Below are 25204 nucleotides of genomic sequence, written 5' to 3'. Positions count from 1 at the left end.
TATAAACCTAGGATTGGAATTGCAGTTTGCTTTCTTATTTGATTTTTCCCCATTCTATTGGTTAAAGATTACAGACTCTATGTCTAGTCTATTGGTTATCTTTTAAATGATAACAAAGTCTACACGTTAATGTTTTAATTCTCTCCAAACAATACAAGGAATTTAGAAACTTGACTCTGATGTTCTTCCTCCCAGATTACATAGATTTGTTGTGAAAAGTTATGTTCTGCCTTCTTTTTAACCCCATGAAGTATTTAGTAGGAGGAGTAGTAGCAGCAGTAATAGTATGCTGATATGATACAATTTTTAAAATAATAACTAAAGGGTATAAGTAGAATTTATAACTCACAAAACAGCCAAATTAGAAATAGAATCTTGATTTGTAATGTAAAAGTACCCAGTTAGCCACTAGTAAAAATAGATACAAAATTAAAATTCTCAAAAAAAAGTATAATACTGTGAAGAACAAAAACAACAACATAAAACACCAGGGTGTCATTTCAGCTCAAGGACAGTCAGTTTAACCTCTGTGAGGTAAGCTGATATTGCCATTACGTCTAACTCTGGTTTTCTCATAATTATGTGTCCTGATAGAACACAGTACATGATTTACCTGAACCATACTAATGAGTTTCTGAACTGTGTTATCACGAGGACCCAAAATGACTTCCTCAAAGCTTTATTTGTGGTTTAGCAGGTCGATAAGTGTCATCGTCTTTGGGTTGGCATACAGTCCTTGAGTGTCTCATACATGGCAGCACAGTTACAGGCACTGGACACACAGCACTGAATATACAGACAAAAAAGGATGACTTCATGGACATTATATGTATAAAAAGAAAGACAGAAAATGAAAAAATGAACACAGCATGCAATGTGCCAAATAGTGAAAGCATTCTAGAGAAAGACAAAACAGACAAAGTAGATAGGGAATGCTGAGAGTGAGCGCTCAGGATAGTTGTAGCGGTCAGAGAAGACTTCATAGAGGAGGTGATGTTTGAGCAAAGACCTTGTGGTAGATAGAACTAGCTGTCCACAAAAATTTATGCTCCCCTGCTTAGCGCAGAATTATTGCTAAGAGCTGGCCTCTGAGCCAGGACTGCATTTCCCAGCCCTTCTTGCATGTAGACATAGCTATGTAACTAATTATCACCAATGGAATTTGAACAGAAGTGCCTTATCTTACCTCCAGACTGGAGCTTTAATGAATTAGGTGTGCATTCTCTCCTCTCTCTTTCCCCTTCTGCCAGCTGAAACAGAAGACTCTGAGGCTTCAGAACAGTTCTATCTGGCAGAAATATAAAGTGAGCCATATATGTTCTTCTGTATTTTCTGTATGAGTAAAAAGAAACACATGAAATTCATTTTAACAATACATTTTCCAAGCACAATATTTCTAAATATTATTTCAGTATATATTCAAGATGAGATCATCCTGGACTATCCAGGTGGGACCTAAATTCATTGACAGGTGTGTCCTCATAGGAGACACACAGGAGAGACTTAACAGACAAAAGAGAAAGCAACGTAACCATGGAAGTAGAAATTGGAGTGAGGCTGCCACATGTCAAGGACTGTTAACAGCCACCAGAAACTGGAAGAGGAAAAGGACAAGAGCCCTAGAGGGAGTGTGGCCCTGGGAACACCTTAACTTTCCAGAACTGTGAGAGACTAAATCTCTGTCCTTATAAGCCAGTTGTGGTAATTTGTTACAACAGCCATAGAAAATGAATACTGTTGGGAAAAGTATTTCCTTATCTAAACTGCTTCCACATATGTGCAAAATTTAATAAGTTGCAATTTTTTATTGTTTAAACTACTCATTAGGTTTCTACCTACAAAAGAGATTTCAGTTCAAAATGTTATTTCTATAAAAAATGTCGGATTTTTATTACTGTTGTTTCTTTTGTATAATGTTTTGCACACTTTTCTCTTTTCAATGTATGACCTAGCAGTGATTTTTTTTTTTTAGGCTGTGTTTACCAGCAGTCTAGAGTATGAAGTGAAGGACTTGATTGAGCATTCTGAATTCTGCTGAGAGTTCATTTAAAATATATGTATTTGAGGCCAGGCACAGTGTCTCATACCTGTAATCCCAGCACTTTGGGAGGCCAAGGCAGGCAGGCAGATCACCTGAGGTCAGGAGTTCGAGACCAGCCTGGCCAACACAGCGAAATCCCATCTCTACTAAAAATACAAAAATTAGCTGGGTGTGGTGGCGCACGGCTGTAGTCCCAGCTACTCGGGAGGCTGGGGCAGAGAATCGCTTGAACCCAGGATGTGGAGGTTTCAGTGAGCCAAGATCGTGCCACTACACTCCAGCCTGGGTAACAGTGCAAGACTCCATCTCCAAAAATAAATAAAATTAAATTAAAATAAAATAAAATAAATAAAATAAAATAAAATAAATAAAATAAAATATTTGGAGGGTAAGTGGTGAAGAATGGAGCCTTGGTATAGAAAGGAAAATGATACCTTTGCTGTAAAGTATATGGGGGGTAGGGAAATGTCTGTACATTTAAGAATGTCTGATGCTTTAAGAAGGCTGTCTCACATTTCAGTTGAGGGATATCCTACAAAATACTTGACCAATACTACTCAAAAATGTCCAGGTATCAAAAATGAGGAAAGTATGAGAAACTGTCATAGCCAAGAGGAGCCTAGACACATGGAAACTAAAGGTAATGTGGTATCCTGAACAGAAAAAAGGGGCATTAGGAAAAAATTAAGTAAATCTGAATAAAGTAATGACTTGAGCTCAGAAGAATGTACCAATATTAGTTCAGTAATTTCAAAAAATATTCTATACTAACACAAAATGTTAATAGTGGGTGAAATTGGGTGCTGAATATATGGGAATTCTTGGTACTATCTCAATTTTTCTGTAAATTGAAAACTTCTAAACAATAAAGTCTATTTTGTAAAAAGTCTATCTCTGCCAACATTCATATTTTAAACAAGAAACTGCAGGATGGAAGAAGTGAAACATTTAATACAGATCAGTGGTGTTGAGGAAATTTTCTAGACTGTCTCCTAGAATGCTAGTCCCTATTGCAAAGAACTACTTTTTTATATAAAGCTTTTTCCCTTCTAATTATTTGCAATTTGCCGAAAAGGGAACATCAAAAAACATTTCCGGATTTGCCACACACAAGAAAAAAAAAAAAAAGTTAGAAAAACTTCTGGTTTGGCTTCCAGTCTTGTCTCCAGGGCTAACTGGCGTGCCATCTGCTCGCAGCAGAGCGGTAACCATGGTTCATGTGTCACACCAGCGTGCGGTGTTAAGAAGTTTGCCCCGGCGGCAAGTCTGGACAACTCCGCTTCCGCACAGGTTGCTGAGGGCGGGCGGGGATGGCGGCAGTAGCATCCAGAGGGTGTAGATCGTTCTTCCAAACCCCATCTGCTTTCCTCTCCTCTGGCTGTGCCCGGGGTCCCCGGGCGCGGCAAGCCGCGGGGACGTGCGCGGGTCTTCTATGCATAACAAAAGAGCCCTCTTCCTCCTCCTTCTTCTCCCGCCGCCCCGCGCCGCCCCCACCTTGGCTTCCCGCGGCCGCCCGGGCCCGCGTCCCCAGCAGGAATTGGCTCCCGGGCCCGAGGTTTCCAGGTACCCGGAAGGGGGAGGGGGCCGAGGCGGCAACAATTGGGCGGGTGAGGGCAAAACGCGCGGCTCGGAGCGCCAAGACTCCGAGGGGCGGTGAGCCCGGGCCGTGCCGCCGCACGATTGGCCGGGGCCGCCCCGCCGGCCGCCGCTGATTGGTGGATTCTCAAATTCGGTCTCAAGGCGCCAGAGGAGGTGTTTTAGCGGGGACTACGATCCAGGCTGGAGTCGCGCTCGGCCGGTCTGAGCGCTGGCGCTTCCCGGACGCCACAGGGTCCCCTCCAGCCCAGGGCTCTGGGCGCGGGGATCTGCGCGCCTCGCTCTCCCTTCCCGATGCCGCCGCCCGGCTGCTGATCGCCGCACCACCTTCCCTCATCGGCTTGGGTCCGTGGAGGTCCCTGCAGAGGCAGGAAGCCTCCTTAGGAAAGCAGGGGTAAGCGCGCGGCCCCAGCGCCGGTGGGGAGGCGGGAATTGGGATAAGGGGCCCACTCCCGTCCCGGCTGCCAGCCTGCCACTCCTCACGTCTCCCGGCTGGCGAGGGCTCGAGGTGTTTCTGCCGGGGAACCCGGTGCGCAGAGGGTGTGCCGGGTGCAGCTCTCCCTCCGGCCCGGCAGTAGAGGGGATTTGCCCTTCCCCACAATTTGGAGCTTTCATTGGAGGAGTTTATTTGGGGGATCTGCTTGGAGGCCTGGGAAGGGGCTGCGCTCAGCGCTGAGTGGGTTTGGTCTAGCGATCGGGTTTCCTTCCCCCGATTCAAAACCCCTCAAAGCCGAATTCCTCTCAGTTCTTTGCGCCAAAATTAACTGACCCGGGAGACCTTGTACTTTCTGACAGATTTGCCCAACACCCTTCCGACTTGGTAATTTTATTTTGCCGTCTAGCTTTTCATAAGGAGTTACTATTTTTGTAGATTTTTTTCTTCCCAGATTTTCAGTATTACTAAGCACACTTTAGGTGTTTGAGTTTGTTCGTGTGAGTTTTAGAAAGTTGAGGGTGGCTACAACTCCTGGAAATGCCCAGGATGTGCTTAGAGAAGGGGGAATTTCATATTGACAAACAAGTAACACATATGTAGATATTTTTGTTTGAGGAAAAAATAGCTAATTGCAAAATCATTTTCTAGTGTAATTGTGCATTACAGATGGAGGTAAATTGTTTAACACTAAAAGACCTGATCAGCCCCAGGCAGCCCAGACTAGATTTTGCAGTTGAAGATGGGGAAAATGCACAAAAGGTAAGCAAACATAAACACCTTAGTTTCTAACATATTAAGGATGGTGATGTTGAATTCAATTAAGTGTTCCAACATGCCATTTGTATTTGTATTTAAGCATAATAATTAATATTGATAAACATTATAGAAACATTCTTTTTTAAAAATAGAGCCATCCAAACCATTATTGTTGCAATTCTACTCTCAGATATAGTGGGAAAAATAGACAAGGTTACATGTAATGTTGTAACCAATTTATATAAGTCAAAAATATGCTGGCTACAGCAATCAAAGTTTATAATACAGTTGTCAAAGGTGGTGTAGCTAATGCTCTGTAGGAATGCTAAGCCTCAGTTCCCAGGAAAATAGACCTTCGCAGGCATAAATGCTGGATTATTAAAGTGCTGTGAAATATCTTCAAACCAATGAACTAGCTCCCAGAGACTGTTCCATTCACCCAAGAGTAGACCTGTGCCTACTATATAGGGAGATAAAGTGGCTGAACTCATCAGTATATTCTGAATATTTTCCCATACTGTTGCTAGTTTTGCACTGAGCCATTCCCTTTCATTTTGCACCCCTTGTGATTTGTAAGACCAAGATGTTGTTTTCAAGAAACATTACAAAGTAAACTGGCCATAACAATGTCTAAACTATCTGAACATTTTTAGGCAGAGGCAAATAGAAATAACAAACCAAGTTTTAGAAACTTTGAATATAAATCTGTGAGTAGCAACTTGGGCATTGAACTTCTCTGAGCTCCTGATCTTATTTTTAGGCTTAGCATCAACAGTGAAACTCCTTGGTTGCAAAGCAACCCAGGCTCATATGAGCCTTTGAAGAATACTTGATAATTGCTAATTTAGGATAGATGCGAAATTGTATGCTCCCCCATCTAGGGATTTTTTTTTTGTCCAGCATTTTGATTTATTTTTATTAGGTAAAGAAATACAGTAGTCCCCCTTATCCACAGGGAATGTGTTCCAAGACCTGCAGTGAGTACCTGTGGATAATAGTGAACCGGATTGCCATTAGTTGGAACACATCTCTGTTTATCCTGTTTATGTTTTCCACCCCCAAATTTAGTGCCTTTTCCATCTTAACTAAGCACTTATGTACCATGGCTATAACTTTTGCAGTTTGGGGTATGACAGCAAAACTAGCATGAATTTCTCTTTCATTCTTTACAATTTCACAGATAGGAGACTAATTCTTACAGTAGATCTTAGCAACCTCGGCGTATGATTTTTTTCTTTCCTTAAGTCAAGAACGTTCACCTTTTCATTTAAAAGAAGCACTTTATGGCTTCCCTTTGGCATATCCAAATTGCCAGCATCACTACTCTTGTGCTTTGGAGCCATTATGAAGTCAAATAAGAGTTACTTGAACATGAGCACTGCAATACCGTGACAGCCAGCCTGATAACACAGTGGCTGCTCGAGCAGGTAGTATCTACAGTGCAAATACGCTGGACAAAGGGGTGAGTCACATCCGAAGCAGGACGGAGCAGGATGACGTGAGATTTCATTACGCAGAACTGCACACAATCTAAAACTCATGAATGGTTTATTTCTGGAATTTTCCATGTGATATTTTTGGACCACAGTTGGCCACTGGAAGTGAAACCACAGATAAAGCAAAGATTATTTAAAGTGGCCTTTTTTTTTTTTTTAATTATCTAAGTCATGAGGGTGGAAATGCCCAGACTTAAAGTATATATTCAGAGTTTTGGCTTTGAGAGTTTTAGAGCAAAACTTTGTTTTCCTTTCCAATTTGGATGGTTCAGCCTTGAAAAAATATATATCCATACATTTATATATAACGTCTAAGTCAGTGCTTTACTTTTCCTCTGGGTCAATGACTTTTATCAAGTACCTTCAAGAAGGACCCTTCTCCTCCTCTAGCATCAGCAAGTGCTACTGTGTCCATTTAAGCTTTCACATTCTAATGTGTGTGGGAAGAAAAACTCAAGTGACTTAAAGAGATTGGGAAAGCAGTGAAAATGTTTGAAATAGCATTTATGAGCAGGGATTATGTCAACTCAAATAGAAGGCAAGAGATGAGAACAGGGTGCTGGCACAGAGTTACTAGGAGGGGCTTCTGTCTGTCTTTTTCATGCTGCTATGAAGTAAAGGAAGGATGCTTTCTAGGGATAATGAAAACATGGGGTTTAAGAGCCAAGGGGTCCTGAGTTTGATTTCCTACTTTGCCATTTATTAGCTATGTGACCTAAAACAAATATACTTAGAAAGTCTTTCGACAAATATTTTTGTTCCAGATGCTGGGGATATGATGATTTAATGAGTTTCCTAATCTCCCTAAATCCATTTTTTTCTTCCATAAGTTGGAATCAATATATAATACTCCCCACATTGAGTTTTTGTAAAGCACCCATAGGCACATAGTCTTCACATTGTTTTGAATCAGACTGATGGCCTAAAGATGAACACGATGTCTACCCTGCCCTCAGTTACCAGGGAGACTTTCAGGGGCCCAGATGTAAAACTATACTGTGGTTTGGTAAGTGCTATACTAGGAGTAGGAACAAATTACCTGGGCAGAAAGAAGAGGAAGAAATAAATTCATGGGAAGTTCAGAGGGAGTTAAAAAGCTTCACAGAGGAAGGAACATTTGGGCTAAGCCTTAGTGGATGAGGAAGCTCAACCTACAAGAAAGCAAGAGTGGACGAGATGGATGGACATTTTAGGCAGAAGTAACAGCATGAGGTGTGAGCATTCAAAAAAATGTTCAAGAAATCAAGAGTGGCTGGAAGCTAGTGGTGCTGAGTTGTTCCTTCTTGGAATCTCTCCGGGGAATACCTGGAGTGGTGTCTTGCTGGATCAGCGGTCATTTAGAGGATTTCTTTCTTGGCCATTTGCCCATTGGTCAAGGTCTGTAAGTACTGTATTATGCATGCATCTTCTTACCAGTCATGGAGAAACTTTTCTTTAAAACATAAAGGAGTTTCCAACTTCATTACCCAAAGTTACTATGCCTCTTACCTGTTTACAATGCACTTGAGACAACAAAGGTGGAAAACAATCTGGGCCAAAGTGGCTAGGAGAGCTTTGTGAAGGAGCTAGCACTTGAGCTGTGGCTGGAAGGAAGGAATACTGAGTCTCAGGCAAGTAGAGAGGAGGGGAGTTAGTGAAGAAGTAGAAATGAGCATGGCATATTTGGGGACAATGCCCAAACTTAATGGGCATGGGTGTTCTTTGAAGGTTATTCATCTCTCTTGGGAGTGGGTGAGAAAGAAGGTGAGTTCAGTTTGGAATATGTTTGTACCTGTGTGATTTATAGGTAAATAAATATGTGCAGAAAGCAGCAGGTAGCCTGATTTTGGAATTCATGAAAGGTCGTAATCAGGTCCAAACAGGAATTGTCAGCATACAGGTTGATTTTAAAGCTTTATACGTGAGAGTGGCAAATAATGAGAGAGCGGCAGAGGGTTGTGTGTGGACTCTTGCGGTTTGGTTTGTAAGAGTAAAAATAGAAGGAGGCTGAGAAGGCACAATCAGAAGTATGAGAAGAACCAGGAGAGAAAGAAACAGTGGTATCTCACAAGTTAAGGGCTGAGAGTTCTATAGAACAAAGAATAGTCAACAGTCTTAACTGCTGCAGTGAGGTCAAGTAAGATATTTTGCCATTGACTTGATCTGGCAACTGAGAGGTGACCTAAGTAAGAGCAGTGGGTCAGAACAGACTGGTAGTTTGAGGGACCCCTAGGAGGTAGGCAGAGGAAACCCTCAGTGTGGATTGCTTCTAGAAAGTGTGCTCTGGAAAGAAGGAGAGTTGTTGGTCCATAGCTAGAAGGAGACACTTTCTAACATGTAGTCGTTGCAATGAGACTTAAATAGTAGACAGAATTTCAACAGGCAAAGCCAGTGGCATTAAAGAGGAAGTGGTGGTGTGAGCACCAGCTTAGCTGTGACAAAGTGCAGGGCAGGTTTGAGTAGCAGGGGGACTGTTTGGGCAGAATGTGGGATGTGCATGAGAGGGAACTGAAAAAGAAGTTGGCTAAATATGGCCCAGAGCTAATATATACACTTGACTGTGTATATTGTTTGAGATAACATGATCAAAGCTGTATCGGACACAGGAGCAGGACTAGAACCAAGACAATGAAGACCTTTCTATGGCAGCATAAACTAGTTTACCTATAGTCAGTGTGCTGGTGTTATTAGTAATAATAATGAACATTTGTATAGCACTTCACAGATGACAGAGTGCTTTTACCTTCTGAGCTCATCATCACAGCAACTCTATGGTAGGTAAGCCAAGGTATATTACCTCTATTTACATATGAGAACTAGAGGGCCGTTTCACATGACACTCTAATGGAGGGAGTGATTTCCAGGGTGTTGCAGGTTAGATTTCCTGAAGCAGATCTTACCCAGAGGTTAAGTGTGCAGGAGGTTTATTAGGAAGTACTCTTGGGATCAATGCCTAGGGAAGGGACAGGAAGGCATGGAATTGGACAGAAGGATAAGTGGAGCTGTAATACAGTCACAGTGGCAGTTACTCTCTGGGGAGTTCTAGGGCAGCCATCAGAGGAGTCCAGAGTTGGGGCAAGGAGGTCTGGCTTTTTTTTTCTTTTTTTTGAGACAGAATCTTGCTCTGTCACCTAGGCTGGGGTGCAATGGCGTGATCTCGGCTCACTGCAAGCCCTGCCTCCTCGGTTGACGCCATTCTCCTGCCTCAGCCTCCAGAGTAGCTGGGACTACAGGTGCCCGCCACCATGCCCGGCTAACTTTTGTTTTTGTATTTTTAGTAGAGACAGAGTTTCACCGTGTTAGCCAGGATGGTCTCGATCTCCTGACCTCGTGATCCGCCCACCTTGGCCTCCCAGAGTCCTGGCTTTTATATGTCTGTGCTACTTCTACCAGCCAGTGAGTACAGGAGAGGCTTCCCAGGAAGTGGTGTGACCTTGGACAAGTCAGCCGTCTTCAGCCAGAGCAGTCCAGTTATGGGATGACTGTTGGCATTATTTCCAGCAGCTGGGGAATGAGTCATGTCTTAAGAGATCAGGGTGCATCCCAGCATCCACTCCAAAGCTAGGAGTGCTAGAAAACCTTGGAGATAGATACTTTCATCTAAATTCCTCATTTTATACATATGGAAATCTGGGCCCAGACAGAATGAACAGTTGTCCAGGATCAAAAAGATACAAACAGCTGGGACACAAATCAGGTTTCCATTGCAGTGCCCTTTCCACAGCCGTATATGCTGTCAGCATAGCAGGACAGACAGATGGAGCAAGGTATGACTAGATTGCAGTTGACTTTCTGTCCACCTGAGACCTTAGAAAACAATTGGCTTGGCATTTTTTTCTCTTGATGTAGAGGTGTAATACAATCATAACCTACCACATGACCTAGCTCCCCTCCTACTTTAAGTATTCAGTAAACTACAGTGAAAATATATCTATATGAAGAAATAATCCATTCTCAGTTGCTCCCTCGCTAGAGAAAAAGTAACTGTTGGAAGCAATGGAGAAGGCGTGTAAATTTCTGTCCACCCAGCATGCCTGGACCACACCCTCCACCATGAGGATACCTTTTGGAATAACTCATCAAAGCACAGTATTCTTTGAGTACCTGAAGTGGGCAAGGCATTGTGCCAAAAATTGTGATGAACAAGACGTGTGGAACTTGCTTCTTGACCTTTTCAAGGGCACAGTCTTGTTATTGAGACAAGACACACATCCTGGAAGTTAAATAGCAATATGATGTGCTGTAGTATATTTAGCTTGAAATGCCAGAGTGAATGGTAATAAAGAATAGAAAAGAGGGAAAAGATAATAGCTAATTTTTATCGAACGCTGACTATATGCCAGGAACTAATCTCATAACCCTTGAGATTGATATTTTTATGAACTTCATTTTCTGTTGAGAGAAATAAAGTATAGTGAGGTACAGGAACTTGCCACACTCACCCCTGCTGATAAGTAGCAGGGGTAGGTTAGCTGGCCCTACATCCTGCGTATATAACTATTTCCCCATGCTGCCTCTCTCTAGGTGCTAGTGGGGATCAGTGGCCTGCTGGGTACCTTTGGTTGGAGCTGTGAAAAAGATAACTTCCTCCCAGTTTGTACCCAGGACACAAGCTCATTTTTAGATGCAGAATTTCAGAAAGTTCTGCCTGCCTGCAGCTATTTCTTGCATACCAGTGATTTTACACTGAATGAGGTCATAGGTGACCTCAGGCAAGTTATTTGACTTCTCTGTGCCTCAGTTTCTTCATCTATACAACGGAAAAATATTAGTGCCTATGTCACAGGTTTGGATGAAGAGTCAATACATGCAAAATACATGAAACAGAGCGTGGCACATAGTAAACAGTAATTTCCCTTGAGAGTTCACCTGTAGAAGCCTTTATCAGAATAGCACGCTAACAGGGACTTGTTAAAACAGGTGGGTAGATGCAGCATTCTGGGCTGGGTACTTACTGTAGTATGAGAAATCGCCACTTCCACTGACTCCTGTCCTTCCTCTTATACTAGGACCGAATGTTGCCATGGCTAGCATGCAGCTTCTGCTGATCCAAGGAGCAAGAGTTGCCTTGCCTATACAAACTCCAGTTTCTCCCAATAATTTACCTCTTCACACATTGCTCATTTATAGGAAAACGCTTACTGTAAACCCCTGCTCAACCAAAACCCAAGCATTCAGTAGCTATATAGAGTGTACAGGGAAGGAGTGACAGAGAACTAATCTACCTTTGTAATTATATGAGACACTATTGACTGGAAAGGAATACTACAGAAAGAGCAGAATCTTTGTTTTTGAATATTGAATTATCGAATTCTCATATTGAATTTTTGAAACTTTTTTAGGGGAAAGATATGTTTTAATTACTTGTTAGTTCCAAAAGTGGATTCTATATACTTAGTCCTTTTTTACAATGGGCCCATCGTTAATCTTTTCTTAGAATTATTTAAGACAGTCTACCTCAACGGGTGTTCTGGAGGCAGATGCTATTCCACAAACTATCACCAGGGTGCAAAAAATTAAGAACGGAACTTGGGAGTTAAGCACCTAAAAACCTCAGTAGTCTAGATGTGGTGGCTCGTGCCTGTAATCCTAGCACTTTGAGAGGCCAAGATGGGATGATTACTTGAAGCCAGGAGTTTGAGATGAGCCTTGGTAACATAGTGAGACCCCGATCTCTACAAAAAATTAAAAAAGGCCAGGCGTGGTGTCTCATGCCTGTAATTCTAGCACTTTGGGAGGCTGAGGCAGGAGAATCACTTGAAGCTAGAAGTTCAAGACCAGCCTGGGCAACATGGCAAGACCCTGTCTCCACACAAAATTTTAAAAATTAGCTGGGTACAGTGGTGTGCACACCACTGTAGTATGCACACCACTGGAAATCCCAGCACTTTGGGAGGCTGAGGTGGGAAGATCGCTTGAGCCCAGGAGTTTGAGGCTGCAGTTAGCTGTGATCATGCCACTGCCCTCCAGCCTGGGTGACAGAGTGAGACCCTATCTCCAAAAAATAAAATATAAGTATTTGGGTGTGGTGGTGCATGTCTGTGGTTCCAGCTACTTGGGAGGCTAAGGTGAGAAGATTGCACATGCCCAGGAGTTTGAGGCTATAGTGAATTATGATCACACCACTGTACTCAGGCTGGGCAACAGAGTGAGACCCTATCTTTAAAAAAAAAAAAAAGGAAGAAAAATAAACCTCAGTAGCAATTCAGTATTGCCACCATATCTAAGCTTATGATTAGTGGTCTCTTCTTGTTGAAGAAGCTGTGGGTCAGTTTGAGTGACAAACTCAAATGGCAGATCACATCTGGTGGGAGTTGTGTTGCATATTAGTCCTATGAAGTAAGGTCACTTATCAGTTTGCAGGAGTTTGGAAATCTAAAAAAACAAGTACTTTACCATGGGTAGTTTGAGATGCACTGCTCTAGGAGAATGACATTAGAGAGCTCTTTAGGTTGGCTTAAAATGTGGGATTTTGTTGGTTGCTCTTCTATTAACTGGTCCTGCTACTAAGTGCTGTATTAGCACTGGTGCACATTGAACTGCAGAAGCATTGTTGCTCTTCACTAGTCAACGCAAACTTGCAAGTAGTGTTTTAAAAAAGATGACACTTAGGAACAATATGGACTCAACCCACATTGGCCCTCATAGTCCTCATCTGTTATAAACATGCAACAGTAACAGATACGTTGTGATTTCTCTTACAGAGATACCATGAAAGATTGGTGTAAAAGGAGTAGCAGAGTATAATCTACTTCTCATTGGAGCCACTCTTCTATTCCCATGACTACTTTTCATTGGTCCTATCCTGATACTTTTCAGCCCTAAACATATGGTCCTATTTGTATTTTCAAGTCTTAGTGAATGGTGGGAACAAAGTGTACTCTTAGCTGATAGCTGCCCTTTCTCATTCTTGCTAAAAGTCTCTTTTTTAAAATAGGAAAATATATTTGTTGATCGATCAAGGATGGCCCCGAAGACTCCAATAAAAAATGAACCAATTGATTTATCGAAGCAAAAAAAATTTACTCCAGAAAGAAATCCCATTACTCCAGTTAAGCTTGTGGACAGACAGCAAGCGGAACCATGGACACCCACAGCTAACCTGAAGATGCTCATTAGTGCTGCCAGCCCAGATATAAGGGACCGGGAGAAGAAAAAGGGACTATTCCGACCCATTGAAAACAAGGACGATGCATTTACAGATTCTCTACAGGTAAACAGACAGTGCTCCTCAGGGATTTTTTAGAACTTAAACAATTTTACTTGATTATTAAAAAGTCATAGAACTGTCAACTCTTCAGCTCCTATTGAGCCAAAAGCAGTGGCAAACTGAGTATCTTTTGATTTATAGTAGAGTTCTCATTCTATCTTATTTTTCATAATGAATGCTTTTTTTTCTGTATGATACTCCCTGGACCAGGGCTCATTTAAAAATGATAAATTATTTTAAAGTAATGATATTTAATCATTTTTATTTAATGAAGGAATTTGGATTTTTTAAATGCTGCTATGAATTTTAATTTTTCCCAGATTTTAGGGATAATATTAATGTAAATATTTTTGATTTAGGAAATTCCATTATTCTTATATATGTTCAGTTTGTTAGTTTGGGGCTTTATTGAAGTCAAGCCATCTTTAAATTACCTGTTCTGTGGGGAACCAGTGCTATTGAATAAGCAGCATGTCTATACTTTGTTAAAACAAAAGTTAATTATTTTCATTTCCCATCAAGCTTTTCCTCAGACTTGCTAAGAAAAGTTTTGCAGATTTCAGTATTCTTAACCATTTTTCTCTTTTTGGTGGATTTTTCAAGCTATAAAAATTGCCAAAATGAAGAAATTGGGAAGAGAGAAAAAAGATGTCTCGAATTACAACTTGAAATTCATAGAACAAAATGAATTTAATCTGTTATATATCTTGTAGTGGTAGATTAGTGGTAGTAGGAAGAGATTCTTTCATGTAACTAAATACAAATCACACAGTAGTTCCTATGTGCTTGAAGCCAGAGGAATTTCACAATTCCTTTTTTTAAGTCTGGGCTGTTCTTTGGCTTCCTTTCCGTTTTATATCTGATGTGGAACACACAAGGAGCTGGTCTAAGGCCTTAGGTTCAAATCACTAGCTGGGTGAGTGGGGGATATCACTCAGGATCTCTGCATCTCAGTTTACTCACCTGTAAAATGAGGGTCGTGGTACCTGTCCTGGTTTTATTGGGGTTCTAAAAACTAAATAAGATTAAATGTGCCTTTTGTTGTCAAAGGCATGTAAGTATTAGATTTTTTGTAATTTTTTTGACAAAAATATAGCAAAGTGAAAATCAGCCAATGGGAATCGTTAGTGACCTCTTTCACAAGGTAACATTGTTGATCTCTTACTTTGGTAGAACTAGTTGTTTAACACGCCCCTAAAACAATTAAAATTTTGGTTTTCTACCCAGGCTTTATAGAGAGATTTTAGCTGATCAGTCACTAGAAATGTTCACCACCTGTAGGAAGTAAATGCCTAAAATTTCGGTGGATTTAAAACAGACTTTCTTTTAAAATTTAGGGCTTTAATATCTTTCAGCAGTGTTTCACAATTTTTGGTATACAGGTGTTATACATCTTTTGTCAGATTTATCTCTAGATTTCCAAATTTTTTGATGCTATTGCAAATTGTATTTTTTTTTTTTTAGTTTCAGTTTCCAGTAGTTTGTTTCTAGTATATACAAATACAATTGATTTTTTTGTGTGTGTGTATTGATCTTGTATCCAGAAAACTTACTATACTGATGCTTTTAATGTCTGATTTATTATATCAAAGTCAAGTGTTTTAAGTAGTTTTTTTTTCTTTCTAACTTTTAAGTTCAGTGGGTACATGTGCAGGTTTGTTACATGGGTAAATTGCATTTTGCGAGTGTTTGGTGTACAGATAATTTGGTCACCCAGGTAATGAGCATAATACCCAATAGGTAGTTTTTCAATCCTCACCCTCCTCTCACCCTCTAGCCTCAAGTCGACCCTGGTGTCTATTGTTCCCTTCTTACTGTCTTGGGGTACTCAGTGTTAAAACAGACTTTTAATACCTTTTTTAAACTAGTCTTTATTACCTTTTGATAGACTATTTGATCATCTAAAATACACTTATCCTTTGCAGTACCTTTAACACCATGAATCTACCTCTCAGCCCAAAAATGGGTGCAATGTAATTAATTTACATTTCTCTCCCCAACAGAATAACCACTCTTCTGAATTTGTATTTATAGTCTTAGGGGACTTGCTTTTGTCAGTCAACATACATCCTTTAGGTTCATTTGTGTTTTCGCATGTAGCTGTAGTTCTTTCATCGCTGTATGATATTCCATTGCATGACTACACCACAATTTATTCATTCTCCTGTTTATAGCCATTTGGGTTATTTGCAGTTTAGGGCTAATACAGACTATGCTATGATATTCGTTCTTGTTTATGTCTCCTGGTGTACATATACAAGTTTCCCTTGGGCAGTGGTTCTCAAAGGGTCATCTGGGGACCTCACAATGTCCACAGACAGTCTTTCAGAGAGTCAGGAGGTCAAAACTGTTTTCATAATTATACAAAGACCTTTGCCATTTGAACTCTCATTCTCTCCCAAGTGTACACTGGAGTCTTCCAGGAAGTACACAATGTGGATATTGCAACAGACTGACTACAAAAGGCAAGCACAAGAATCAGTTCTCTTCTATTAATCCAGAAACTAAAGAGATTTGAAAAATAATATATAACATACCCCTTTCTCACAAAACATTTTAACTGCCTCAATTTTAATTTCTAACATGGTAACTATCAATAGATAACCCACATAAACAAAAAGCCCTGTAGAGTCCTCAGTAATTTTTAAGAACATAAAGGGGTCCTTGGAGCAAAAAGTTTGAGAACTACTGTTTTGGGTACATACCTACTAGTAGAGGTGCTAGGTCATTAGATATGCAGATGTTCACAAGATAATGCCAAATTGCTCTCCAAAGTACTGTTTGCCTCCCCCCAGAAATATATAAACTTTTAGTCATCCATATCCTCTCTGACACTTGAAATTGTCAAATTTAGTAATTTCTGCTAATCTCATGTCTATACAGTGTGTATCTTTTTGTGATATTCATTTGCTTTTCTTTGATTACTCATGAGATTAAGCTTCTTTCCACATGTTTACTGGCCACCATGTTTTTTGCTCCTCTGTGAAATGCCTGTTTGTGTTCTTTGCCAATTTTAATTGGTTTTTTGTCATATTGATTTGTAGGAGTTGATTATATAATGATACTAAACCTTTATTATATGTGTTATGTATCTATTCTTTCAGTTTGGTAATTGTCTTTTCCCTTTATGTTATTTCTTGATGGACAAAAGTTCTTAAGTTTAATATAGTTCATTTTTTCCTTTTAAGGGTAATGTTTTTTGTGTCTGAAGAAGCTCTTCCCTATTCCAAGGTTAGAAAAATATTCTCCTTCATTTTCTTCATTTAAAATTTGCTTTACATGAAATCCTTGATCCATTTGGAATTGCTTTCTGTGTATGGTGTGAGTCAAGATACAACTTTGTTTTTCTATACATATCATCAGTTGTCCCTGCACCATTTATTCAGGAGGTCTTTCTCTTCCCCCCAGCTGTCAGTGCAACTGCTTTCATATTAAAATTCCATTTACATGTGTGTCTGTTTCTGAACTCCTCCTGTTCAATTGTCCGTCCCTGCCCTAATACCCTATTGTAATAAGCACTGATATCAGGTAAAACGGGACCCTCAACTTATTTTTCTTCAGAGTGTGTGGGCTACTCTGGGCTGTTTGTTCTTCCATATGTATTTTAGATTGGATTTTATTCAGATTGCGTTTAATCTAGAGATTAAGAATTAACCTCTTTAAGATACTGAGTTTTCTTATATATGAAGACAATATATTTCACTAAATTTTAAGTATTCTTTAAAATCTAAGTTTTAGGATTTTATGCAAATAGATTTTTGCTAGATTTATTTCTAAAATCCTTATCATTTTTGTTGCTTTCGTAAATGATGTCTTTTCAGTTTATTTGCTGTTACTGTTGAATAGGAATGCAGCAGATTTTAAAAAACATATTGTCTTGTATTCAACTACCTTGATAAACTCTAAAACTATTTTTAATGATTTGTCTGAAATTCTTTTGAGTTTTTTTGTGTGAATAGTGACATCTTCTGCAGAAGGAAAGTAGCTGATTCCTTTCCAGTCCCTGTGCCTCAGTTTCTTTTTCTTGTCCTCATGCATTGACTAGGGTCTTCAATATGATATAGAAGAGAAAGTGATAATGGGCATCCATATTGTTTCCTGACTTTAAGGGAACACGTCCAAGGTTTTACAAATAGATGTTTGCTGTTGTTTTCATGAATACTCTTCATTGAAGAAGTTCTCTGTTATTCCTAGTTTTTTTAAATTTTTTTTAATTATACTTTAAGTTCTAGGGTACATGTGCACAACGTGCAGGTTTGTTACATATGTATACATGTCCCATGTTGGTGTGCTGCACCCATTAACTCGTCATTTACATTAGGTATATCTCCTAATGCTATCCCTCCCCCTCCCCCCACCCCACGACAGGCCCCGGTATGTTATTCCTAGTTTTTTAAAGGTGTTTTTGAAAATCATGAATGACTGTTAAATTTATCAAATGCTCTTTCTGACTCTGTAGAAATAATTATATCACTTTTCTTTTGAATCTCTTTGTCGAAAAGCCTTTTACTTTCTTGGGGCTTGAATGGAGCCCCTTTCAAATGTGGGTTGAGGAGACAGGATGCTAGTTTAATGTATTTACAAATAAAAGGATAAGGAAGAATATGATTGGACTGCCTTCATTCACTTTCGTCAACCTTTGGTCGATTGTAAAATATAAAACAGTTTGGTGACAGAATGCAGGCCAGTGCGTCTGAAACTTCCACGTCATTAGAAATCACCTAGAATCTTATGAAAAGGCAGATTCTGATACAGCTGATGCCTGAGCTTCTACATCTCACAAGCTCTTGGTGATGCTGATTCCACAGGCCTAGCGAGCGCACTAGTAGCTAGACTGTAGTAACCTGTAAATGACTCTCATTTTTCATTTGTCAAACTTTTGACTAATAGACTCAGCCTCAAATTATAAAGGAGAAAAAAATTCAGTCCAGAGAAGACAATAGATAAAACATTCAGGGAATTAGATTAGGAAATGTATTTTAACTAGAATCTAGGATGGTATGTATTGAGATGTCCCCCCAGTTTGCCAACACTGGCCATTGCCATTTCTCCATTAGGGTGTTAACTGTGACATCTTCCCCCTCCCTTCTATCTGCCCTCTGTAGCTTGATGTTGTTGGGGACAGTGCTGTGGACGAATTTGAAAAGCAAAGGCCAAGCAGAAAACAGAAAAGTTTAGGACTCCTGTGCCAGAAGTTTCTAGCTCGCTATCCAAGTTATCCCTTGTCAACTGAGAAAACTACCATCTCCCTAGATGAAGTTGCTGTCAGTCTTGGTATGTATCATCAGATTACCTGGAGGCCTGTCTCCAGTTACGGTGGGAAACTGGTTTCCTTGGGCAGGCCGAAGGCTTGCGGTAGAGTCGGCCCCTCAATTGGGTGAAGACAGAGGAACAGGCAGAGCTTCCTTTGTCATCGTCAAATTTGTTTTCATTATACATGGAATTTCAGGGAGCCTTTTAGACCTGAGGACCAAATGAGAATGCAGTCTTTTTTAACCTTAAAAAATCGTTTTATAATGAGTAATATTTTTATAATAGAGTTACGTTACAAATTAGTATCTCATATTTTAAATTCATCTTACTTCAGACAGACGCAAAACTATTTAGAAATAGCCTGCTTTTTATTTTTAGTAATGCTTCCAGGAGTTCAGAACTGGTGTTATTTCAACTTTGTAAAGCAAGATTTGAGAGCAAGAGCATTATGTTTAAAGCCCTATACAATGATTGGCACAGCAAGTGGGTCAAATTAGAAAAAGGTCATTTGGACATAACTCAAACAACTAAACCTTATAACAAAGAAGAATCCGTGTGTTCACGTGCATGAGTGTATGATGTGAGATGGGTGTGTGTGCTGGAAATATGTATATACCTGCTTCAGAATAGAGACCCCTAGTGGACATTGCAGTTAGTTCCAGAGTAAACATATTGTTGACACTCGTTAAATAAGCAGAAATCACAATGACATGAGGGTGTCAGGGTGTCCCCTTAAAAATAGGAAGGTTTTACATACACACAAAAAAGAAAAAGTTCTGAAGAAATCAGCCAAATAAATAAATGATAGATTATAATTTTTAGTTTGTTTCTTAGTTCTATTTCTTCCATATCCTAGAGAAATGTGCCCAAGTAGAGGAGGGTCAACTTGAATTATTCAAGCTGAAAGCTAAACAGATTTTGGTTGTTGGAAACTGAGAAGAAGAGACAGTGGGTTATGTTAAGAAGACCATGGGCTGGGCTTTGGGTCACATAGGGCTGGATTTGAAGCCCAGCTCTAATTTACAGGCTGTAAGAGCTTTAAAAAGTGAATTAACCTTTTTTTGGTCTATAATTTAAAGACTGCAGCACCTACCTTGCAGAGACATAGCAAAGTTAGGGATAATGTCAGTAACATGCCAAAGTCAATGGCTGGCATGGAGAGCTCTTATTATGTGGAACAGTTTCTAGTCAGCTCTTACTAAAACGTTGATACCCTAGCTGTCCTGTCCATCTCTATAGGAAGAGGAAGTAGAATGCTATGGTTTGGGGGCCAATTTGGAGCCCAGAACTATAATATAGTATTCTAGGATTGGAGGCAATTAATCAAGAAAGGGAAAGTGAGCCAACTGAACATCAAAAAATTGGGTCCCCTTGCTGGCCCTGGGTGTATCAGTTGCATTCATATGGCATTTCTAATGGGAGGGTGTACGGAATGTTATACTCCCTCAACAAGATGTGTTAATATATGAAAACAGACTAGAATAAAGAAGCAGGCAGTTTTAGGCAAGGGACTGCTGACTGCTCCTGCCAGCATCTTCCAGTAGGCATGGTGAAAATCCAGTTGAGAGCTTTTGGGTCCAGGGTCCTAGAAAGTAGTCTTACAGTAATGAAGGTAAAATGAAAGATCGTCTGATATCCTTTTCATTTGGAAAAAGGATAGGCTTCATTTGAAGCCTACTTCTTCCATGTACCCAGCTTCCATTGAGGAGTCTTGCACTGGTGTCACTGCAGAAGACAAAGGATTAGATGTTGGAGGGCTGTGTTACATCCCAGGGAGGACAGAAAAGTGGACTCCTACTTTCGTATGGCTGCAGATCGTTGTGCACATCCCCATGTTATGGCTGCCTGGAGCAGAACTCCAGAGATTTTTCCACAGCTTCCCAGTGCCTCCTGATCACCCAGACCTGCCAAATAAGCATGCCATCTTTTCATGTGACATCATAAAATGGCGTCCCTTGCTGGAAGCTATTTCACTGACGACTATCTTTTGGGGTTGAGTCTGAAGTCTCTGCTACGTCCCAGGTTACAGACTGCAGGACTGTATTTAACTAAGGATGTGCAGAGCATTCAAATTGCATTGTTTTCCAGATTCCAGTGCCGTGTAGATTTGACATTGGATATCATGGGTAACAGTTTAGAGAACTGTAAGGGACTTAATAGCACAGCCTAGGAAACTATTTTTCTGGGCTGAGAATTCTTAGTAAGTCCCATCAGCAACTAAGGGAAGCATAGCAAAAATTAGTAAATCCTTGACCATATAACTAATGCCATGATTGGGATTAATAGAATGACCTCAATACAAAAGAAAAAGAAGACTGCAGGGGAAACCGTTCTGAAAGAGCAAGCCCCCAGAGTAACCTACGGGTCTTGAGACCTGTGAAATGGAACTGTTTAGTGCACCAGCCAGTGGATGGGTAAACTCAGTTCAGATGAAGGAGGTAAGGGATTGTGCAGACAGGCAGCTGTCATGTTGGTTTTCACCAAAAGCACCTACTAAACACTCACTGTGCATCCTGAGAATCATACTGAGAATCTCCAGGTAGTCAGAAACTTATTGTTTTCCCTTCTTGGGCTGTCTAGCCACTAGATGGAGACTTAACAGCTTGTTATCAGATATCAGCTAACAAAACAGCCGGGCATATGGCTGGCCCTGGGGTGTCAGTTGCGGTCACATGACATTTCTAATGGGAAGGTTTATAGAATGCTATGCTCTAAACAAGATGTGTTAATGCATGAAAACAGACTGGAATAAAGAAGCAGGCAGTTCTGGACAAGGGGATGCTGCCTGCTCCTGCCAGCACCTTCCGGCAGGCATCTGGCACCGAAGCCTGAGCTTGTGAGGGTAACAAGCCTTTCAGGGTCATGAGCTAAAATGTTCTGATTTACTGTGAAATGCCTCTTCATGCATGTGATAGAACTTCCTCTCAGCTCTGGAGTTCTCATTGTAATTTGGTATATTTCTCATGTTAAATTTTTGAAGGGCCAACAGCTACATTCAGAGTCTGCCCTGATTATATAACAGCTCCTGGCAAGTGAAATGAAAGAAGGCATCTTTGTAGCTGGACTGGTTTTCTGCAAGATGCCTGGAGGCTTTTGCTTTGTGCCCAAGGGCCTGTTGGATAACAGAATGAGTCACAGACGTGAGATTTTTAAAATCTGTTTCTACTATGACCTCTTATGCTAGCAGGGATTTTAGGTATAACCAATGTCGTGCCAAAAGGAATGACAAAAGTATGTATTTAAAATGAACACCTACTGGGGACGCTACAGTTACAGTTATATTTCATCCTCATTATTATATAAGATAAATACAAAGGCACAAAAAGGTTAAGTAACTTCCCAAGATCACTCAGCTAGTAAGGGATGTATCAGGGATTCAAATCTAGGCAGTCTGACCCAAGAGCCCCCCACCCTTAACAACTATAAGTATTTTTGCTAGGTTTAATGGACAGTTTATAATCCTAGCTGCCTTGGGAGTGTTGGGAAAGTGAGTAGTGAGCTGCCAAGCTTCGTGGTCAGCTTGTACTGGAGTCTCTGTGTTTCACTTTTGGGCTGTTTGCTGGGTTATGGTGAATGAGAACACAGAGAATTGTCAATAGCCATGATGAACAAAAGGAGACTCCCATGTTGTTCCAACCCCAGCTCTGTCTTCCTTCAGCAATATGAGAAGGGTATTCAAGCCCTTGACACCTGCATTTCCAGTTCAAAATAGAAAACATAATATTTGCATCCATTTTCCTTACTGGTCCATTAAGAGCGTTATCAAGGTAATTTTATTATATCATTGGAACTTCATGAAAGGATAGATAGTATTGTCTAATAGGGAAGTGTCAGTTATTGGACACAGTTGATTTTGTAGTCTGCATGATTAGGAACACAAGTCACAGTCAACCATCCATTCATCAAGTGTCCATTAGGCACACTGTTACATGTATTGCTCAGGCCACCAGTTTCAGCGTGCTGAAATGTTTGTGTGGTTTGCCTAATGGGTCTAAAGAGCAGTTGCTATACTGTTTGTCAGACAGATGGAAATGTCACCATCTCTAGATAGATGTTTTATCTTAGATTTTTTTAAGGGTTGGATCTCAAGAAGGAAAAAGAAAAATAATTTCTATTGCTTGCATCCTTACAGGTTGAATTTCTTGAGCATGCATTCAGTGGGCATTATATTGGGGATCAGACAAAGTAGTTCACAGACATAGTCCAGGCCCTCAAGGAACTTCTCATCAAAAATGTTTGTCTGCATGATGTCCATCGGCCTCTGTTTTTCAAACAGGTGTGGAAAGGAGACGCATCTATGACATCGTAAATGTGCTGGAGTCGCTGCATCTGGTCAGCCGGGTGGCTAAGAATCAGTATGGCTGGCATGGACGGCACAGCCTGCCAAAAACCCTGAGGAACCTCCAGAGACTAGGAGAGGAGCAGAAATATGAAGAGCAAATGGCCTACCTCCAACAGAAAGAGCTGGACCTGATAGATTATAAATTTGGAGAACGTAAAAAAGATGGCGATCCAGATTCCCAGGAACAACAGTTATTGGATTTCTCTGAACCCGACTGTCCCTCTTGTGAGTCCATTGTAATTTCATGAGTAATGGCAGAGAAAGAGCAAGTGATGGTCTCTTCTGCAGAGATTCACTGCTCAGATGGGAGGTGCCAGGTTGACAACCCTGGAGGGAGATGTCCTCTTATTCTCTTCACTGAAGAAAGAGAAGCAGATGTCTCCCCAACTGGACTGCCCACTTGACCTCATTCAAATAAACCTGGCTCATGGCAGTTTGGCCTGTTGGGAGAATAGATCGTTAGCATTACTCCCATTTTTAGATTGGCAGCCCCATGCTGGTTCTTTTTGTGCAGCTGTAAGATTTACTTTGAAAAAGTTATATTTTCAAAGAATTTTATCTAATTATATACTGGAGTAGGCTTAGACTACTTAGAAAAGAACTCCATTCGCAGAAAATGTTGATAAGAAAGACAGACAACCTCTGCTTTCATTTGGTGCAGAATTTTTATTTACATCGGCATCGTTCTTCATTCCCAATTCATATTTAGCCTCTTCTTGTTTTAGCCATTGATCTTCATCCCTGTTGCTAAGATGACAAAGTACAAGTATCACGTCTCACTTGCAAATGTAAGAAATAGAAAGAAAGGTGGGCCTGGTTTTCATTAGAGTTACTGCCTCCTGCCTTTTAGTTCCACCCCATGAGCCAGTACTTATCTTAATAACCAGAGAAGACAGCCATCTGTTGGGGATGGTTTGCCTGCCATCCACAGGAGCACATATCTAATCTGTCTCCTGTTTATATATAGTTCATTTATTCACATATTTCTGAAAAGAAGTGGAAGAGGCGGGCATCTTCTATGTTTAGGGTATAGTCTAGATATTGCGGGCACAGAGAAATAAAAATGGAGTTTTTGCCTTTGAGAAGAGAGTTGAGGTTCTGAAAAGAATTCTGTATTCCCACCCTATCTTTTTATCCTTCTACATTAATCTTTCCAAGAAGTTGCTTCAGGAAAACTACCGTATGGATTCTATTATAGGAAGTATAAGTATAAAGCATTGAGTGGTTTAAAATATGCATCTCAGAGTTTATGCCTACTGTAGAGTAATTTTACGAGCCACAAGAAAATCTGCCTCATTTCTTCCTGAGCTGACTTCTGTGATGTGTATCCAGTAAGCTTCTGCCAATAACAAGGGTGATCTTTCCATGTGCTGATAGGGCTAGATCATTTTGGCAAGCTGCAAGTATAGTCTTTCTTGTAGAAAATCATATGCTTTGATGCTTTTGTTTCATTCCTTGTGTAGCATCTGCAAACAGTAGAAAAGACAAGTCTCTGAGAATTATGAGCCAGAAGTTTGTCATGCTGTTCCTCGTCTCCAAAACCAAGATTGTCACTCTGGATGTGGCTGCCAAAATACTGATAGAAGAAAGCCAAGATGCCCCGGACCATAGTAAATTTAAAAGTAAGAATCTTCACCTACATCAACTTACTAGCACATAAAGGGTGGGATTTCATGTGTTGATATTTTCTGCTTCCAAGATTAAAAATATTTATATCGTTTTTGACATATATACTCCTTTCCTGCATTCATCAAGGCTTTTGGTGCTGTGAGAGGTAAGTTAGTTACCTACTAGAATTCAGCTTAGAGTCCTGTCAGTGCCTTTTCCTTGGTGGTTTCAGTAGAGTGAAAAACAGAACACTATCCTGAGAACTCCAGTCAGGGAGGGTATGAATTATTTTGCATTTCTCTTTAGTATTGCTGCATCCAAGACAGAATGTCTGAGTTTTCTTTCCCCTTTTTTCCCCACCCCCTGCATACTCTTCTGAAGGGTGGAGATGAAAATTGTCTACAGGTAAGAACCAGAAGAATGGCCAGGGTAAGGGTGGTGGGACATGGACAGGGAGAGAGTTTCCAAGCATCACAGCCAGTGCATC

General features: G+C 40.5%; 1 protein-coding gene across 4 annotated transcripts in view; it reads left to right on the top strand.

Annotated features, from left to right (window-relative positions):
• The first annotated feature begins 3786 nt into the window (after nt 1-3786).
• Nucleotides 3787-25204, top strand: part of E2F7 (E2F transcription factor 7) — a 44497-nt gene continuing 23079 nt past the window's right edge. For 2 of the 4 annotated variants that reach the window (XM_063646511.1, XM_054443379.2), the window contains exons 1-6: nt 3787-4031; nt 4740-4832; nt 13242-13517; nt 18620-18788; nt 23044-23334; nt 24573-24731. In XM_063646511.1, the coding sequence (XP_063502581.1) occupies nt 4740-4832; nt 13242-13517; nt 18620-18788; nt 23044-23334; nt 24573-24731 (988 nt within the window). In that variant the 5' untranslated portion in view covers nt 3787-4031. Of the gene's footprint in view, nt 4032-4739; nt 4833-13241; nt 13518-16702; nt 16746-18619; nt 18789-21627; nt 21908-23043; nt 23335-24572; nt 24732-25204 lie in introns of those variants that run through there. The other 2 variants (XM_063646512.1, XM_054443381.2) reach the window with 2 other exon arrangements.

This window comes from Pongo pygmaeus, chromosome 10, assembly GCF_028885625.2.
Source record: "Pongo pygmaeus isolate AG05252 chromosome 10, NHGRI_mPonPyg2-v2.0_pri, whole genome shotgun sequence".
Taxonomy (NCBI): domain Eukaryota; kingdom Metazoa; phylum Chordata; class Mammalia; order Primates; family Hominidae; genus Pongo; species Pongo pygmaeus.
This window is presented reverse-complemented; position numbering and strand designations above follow the sequence as displayed.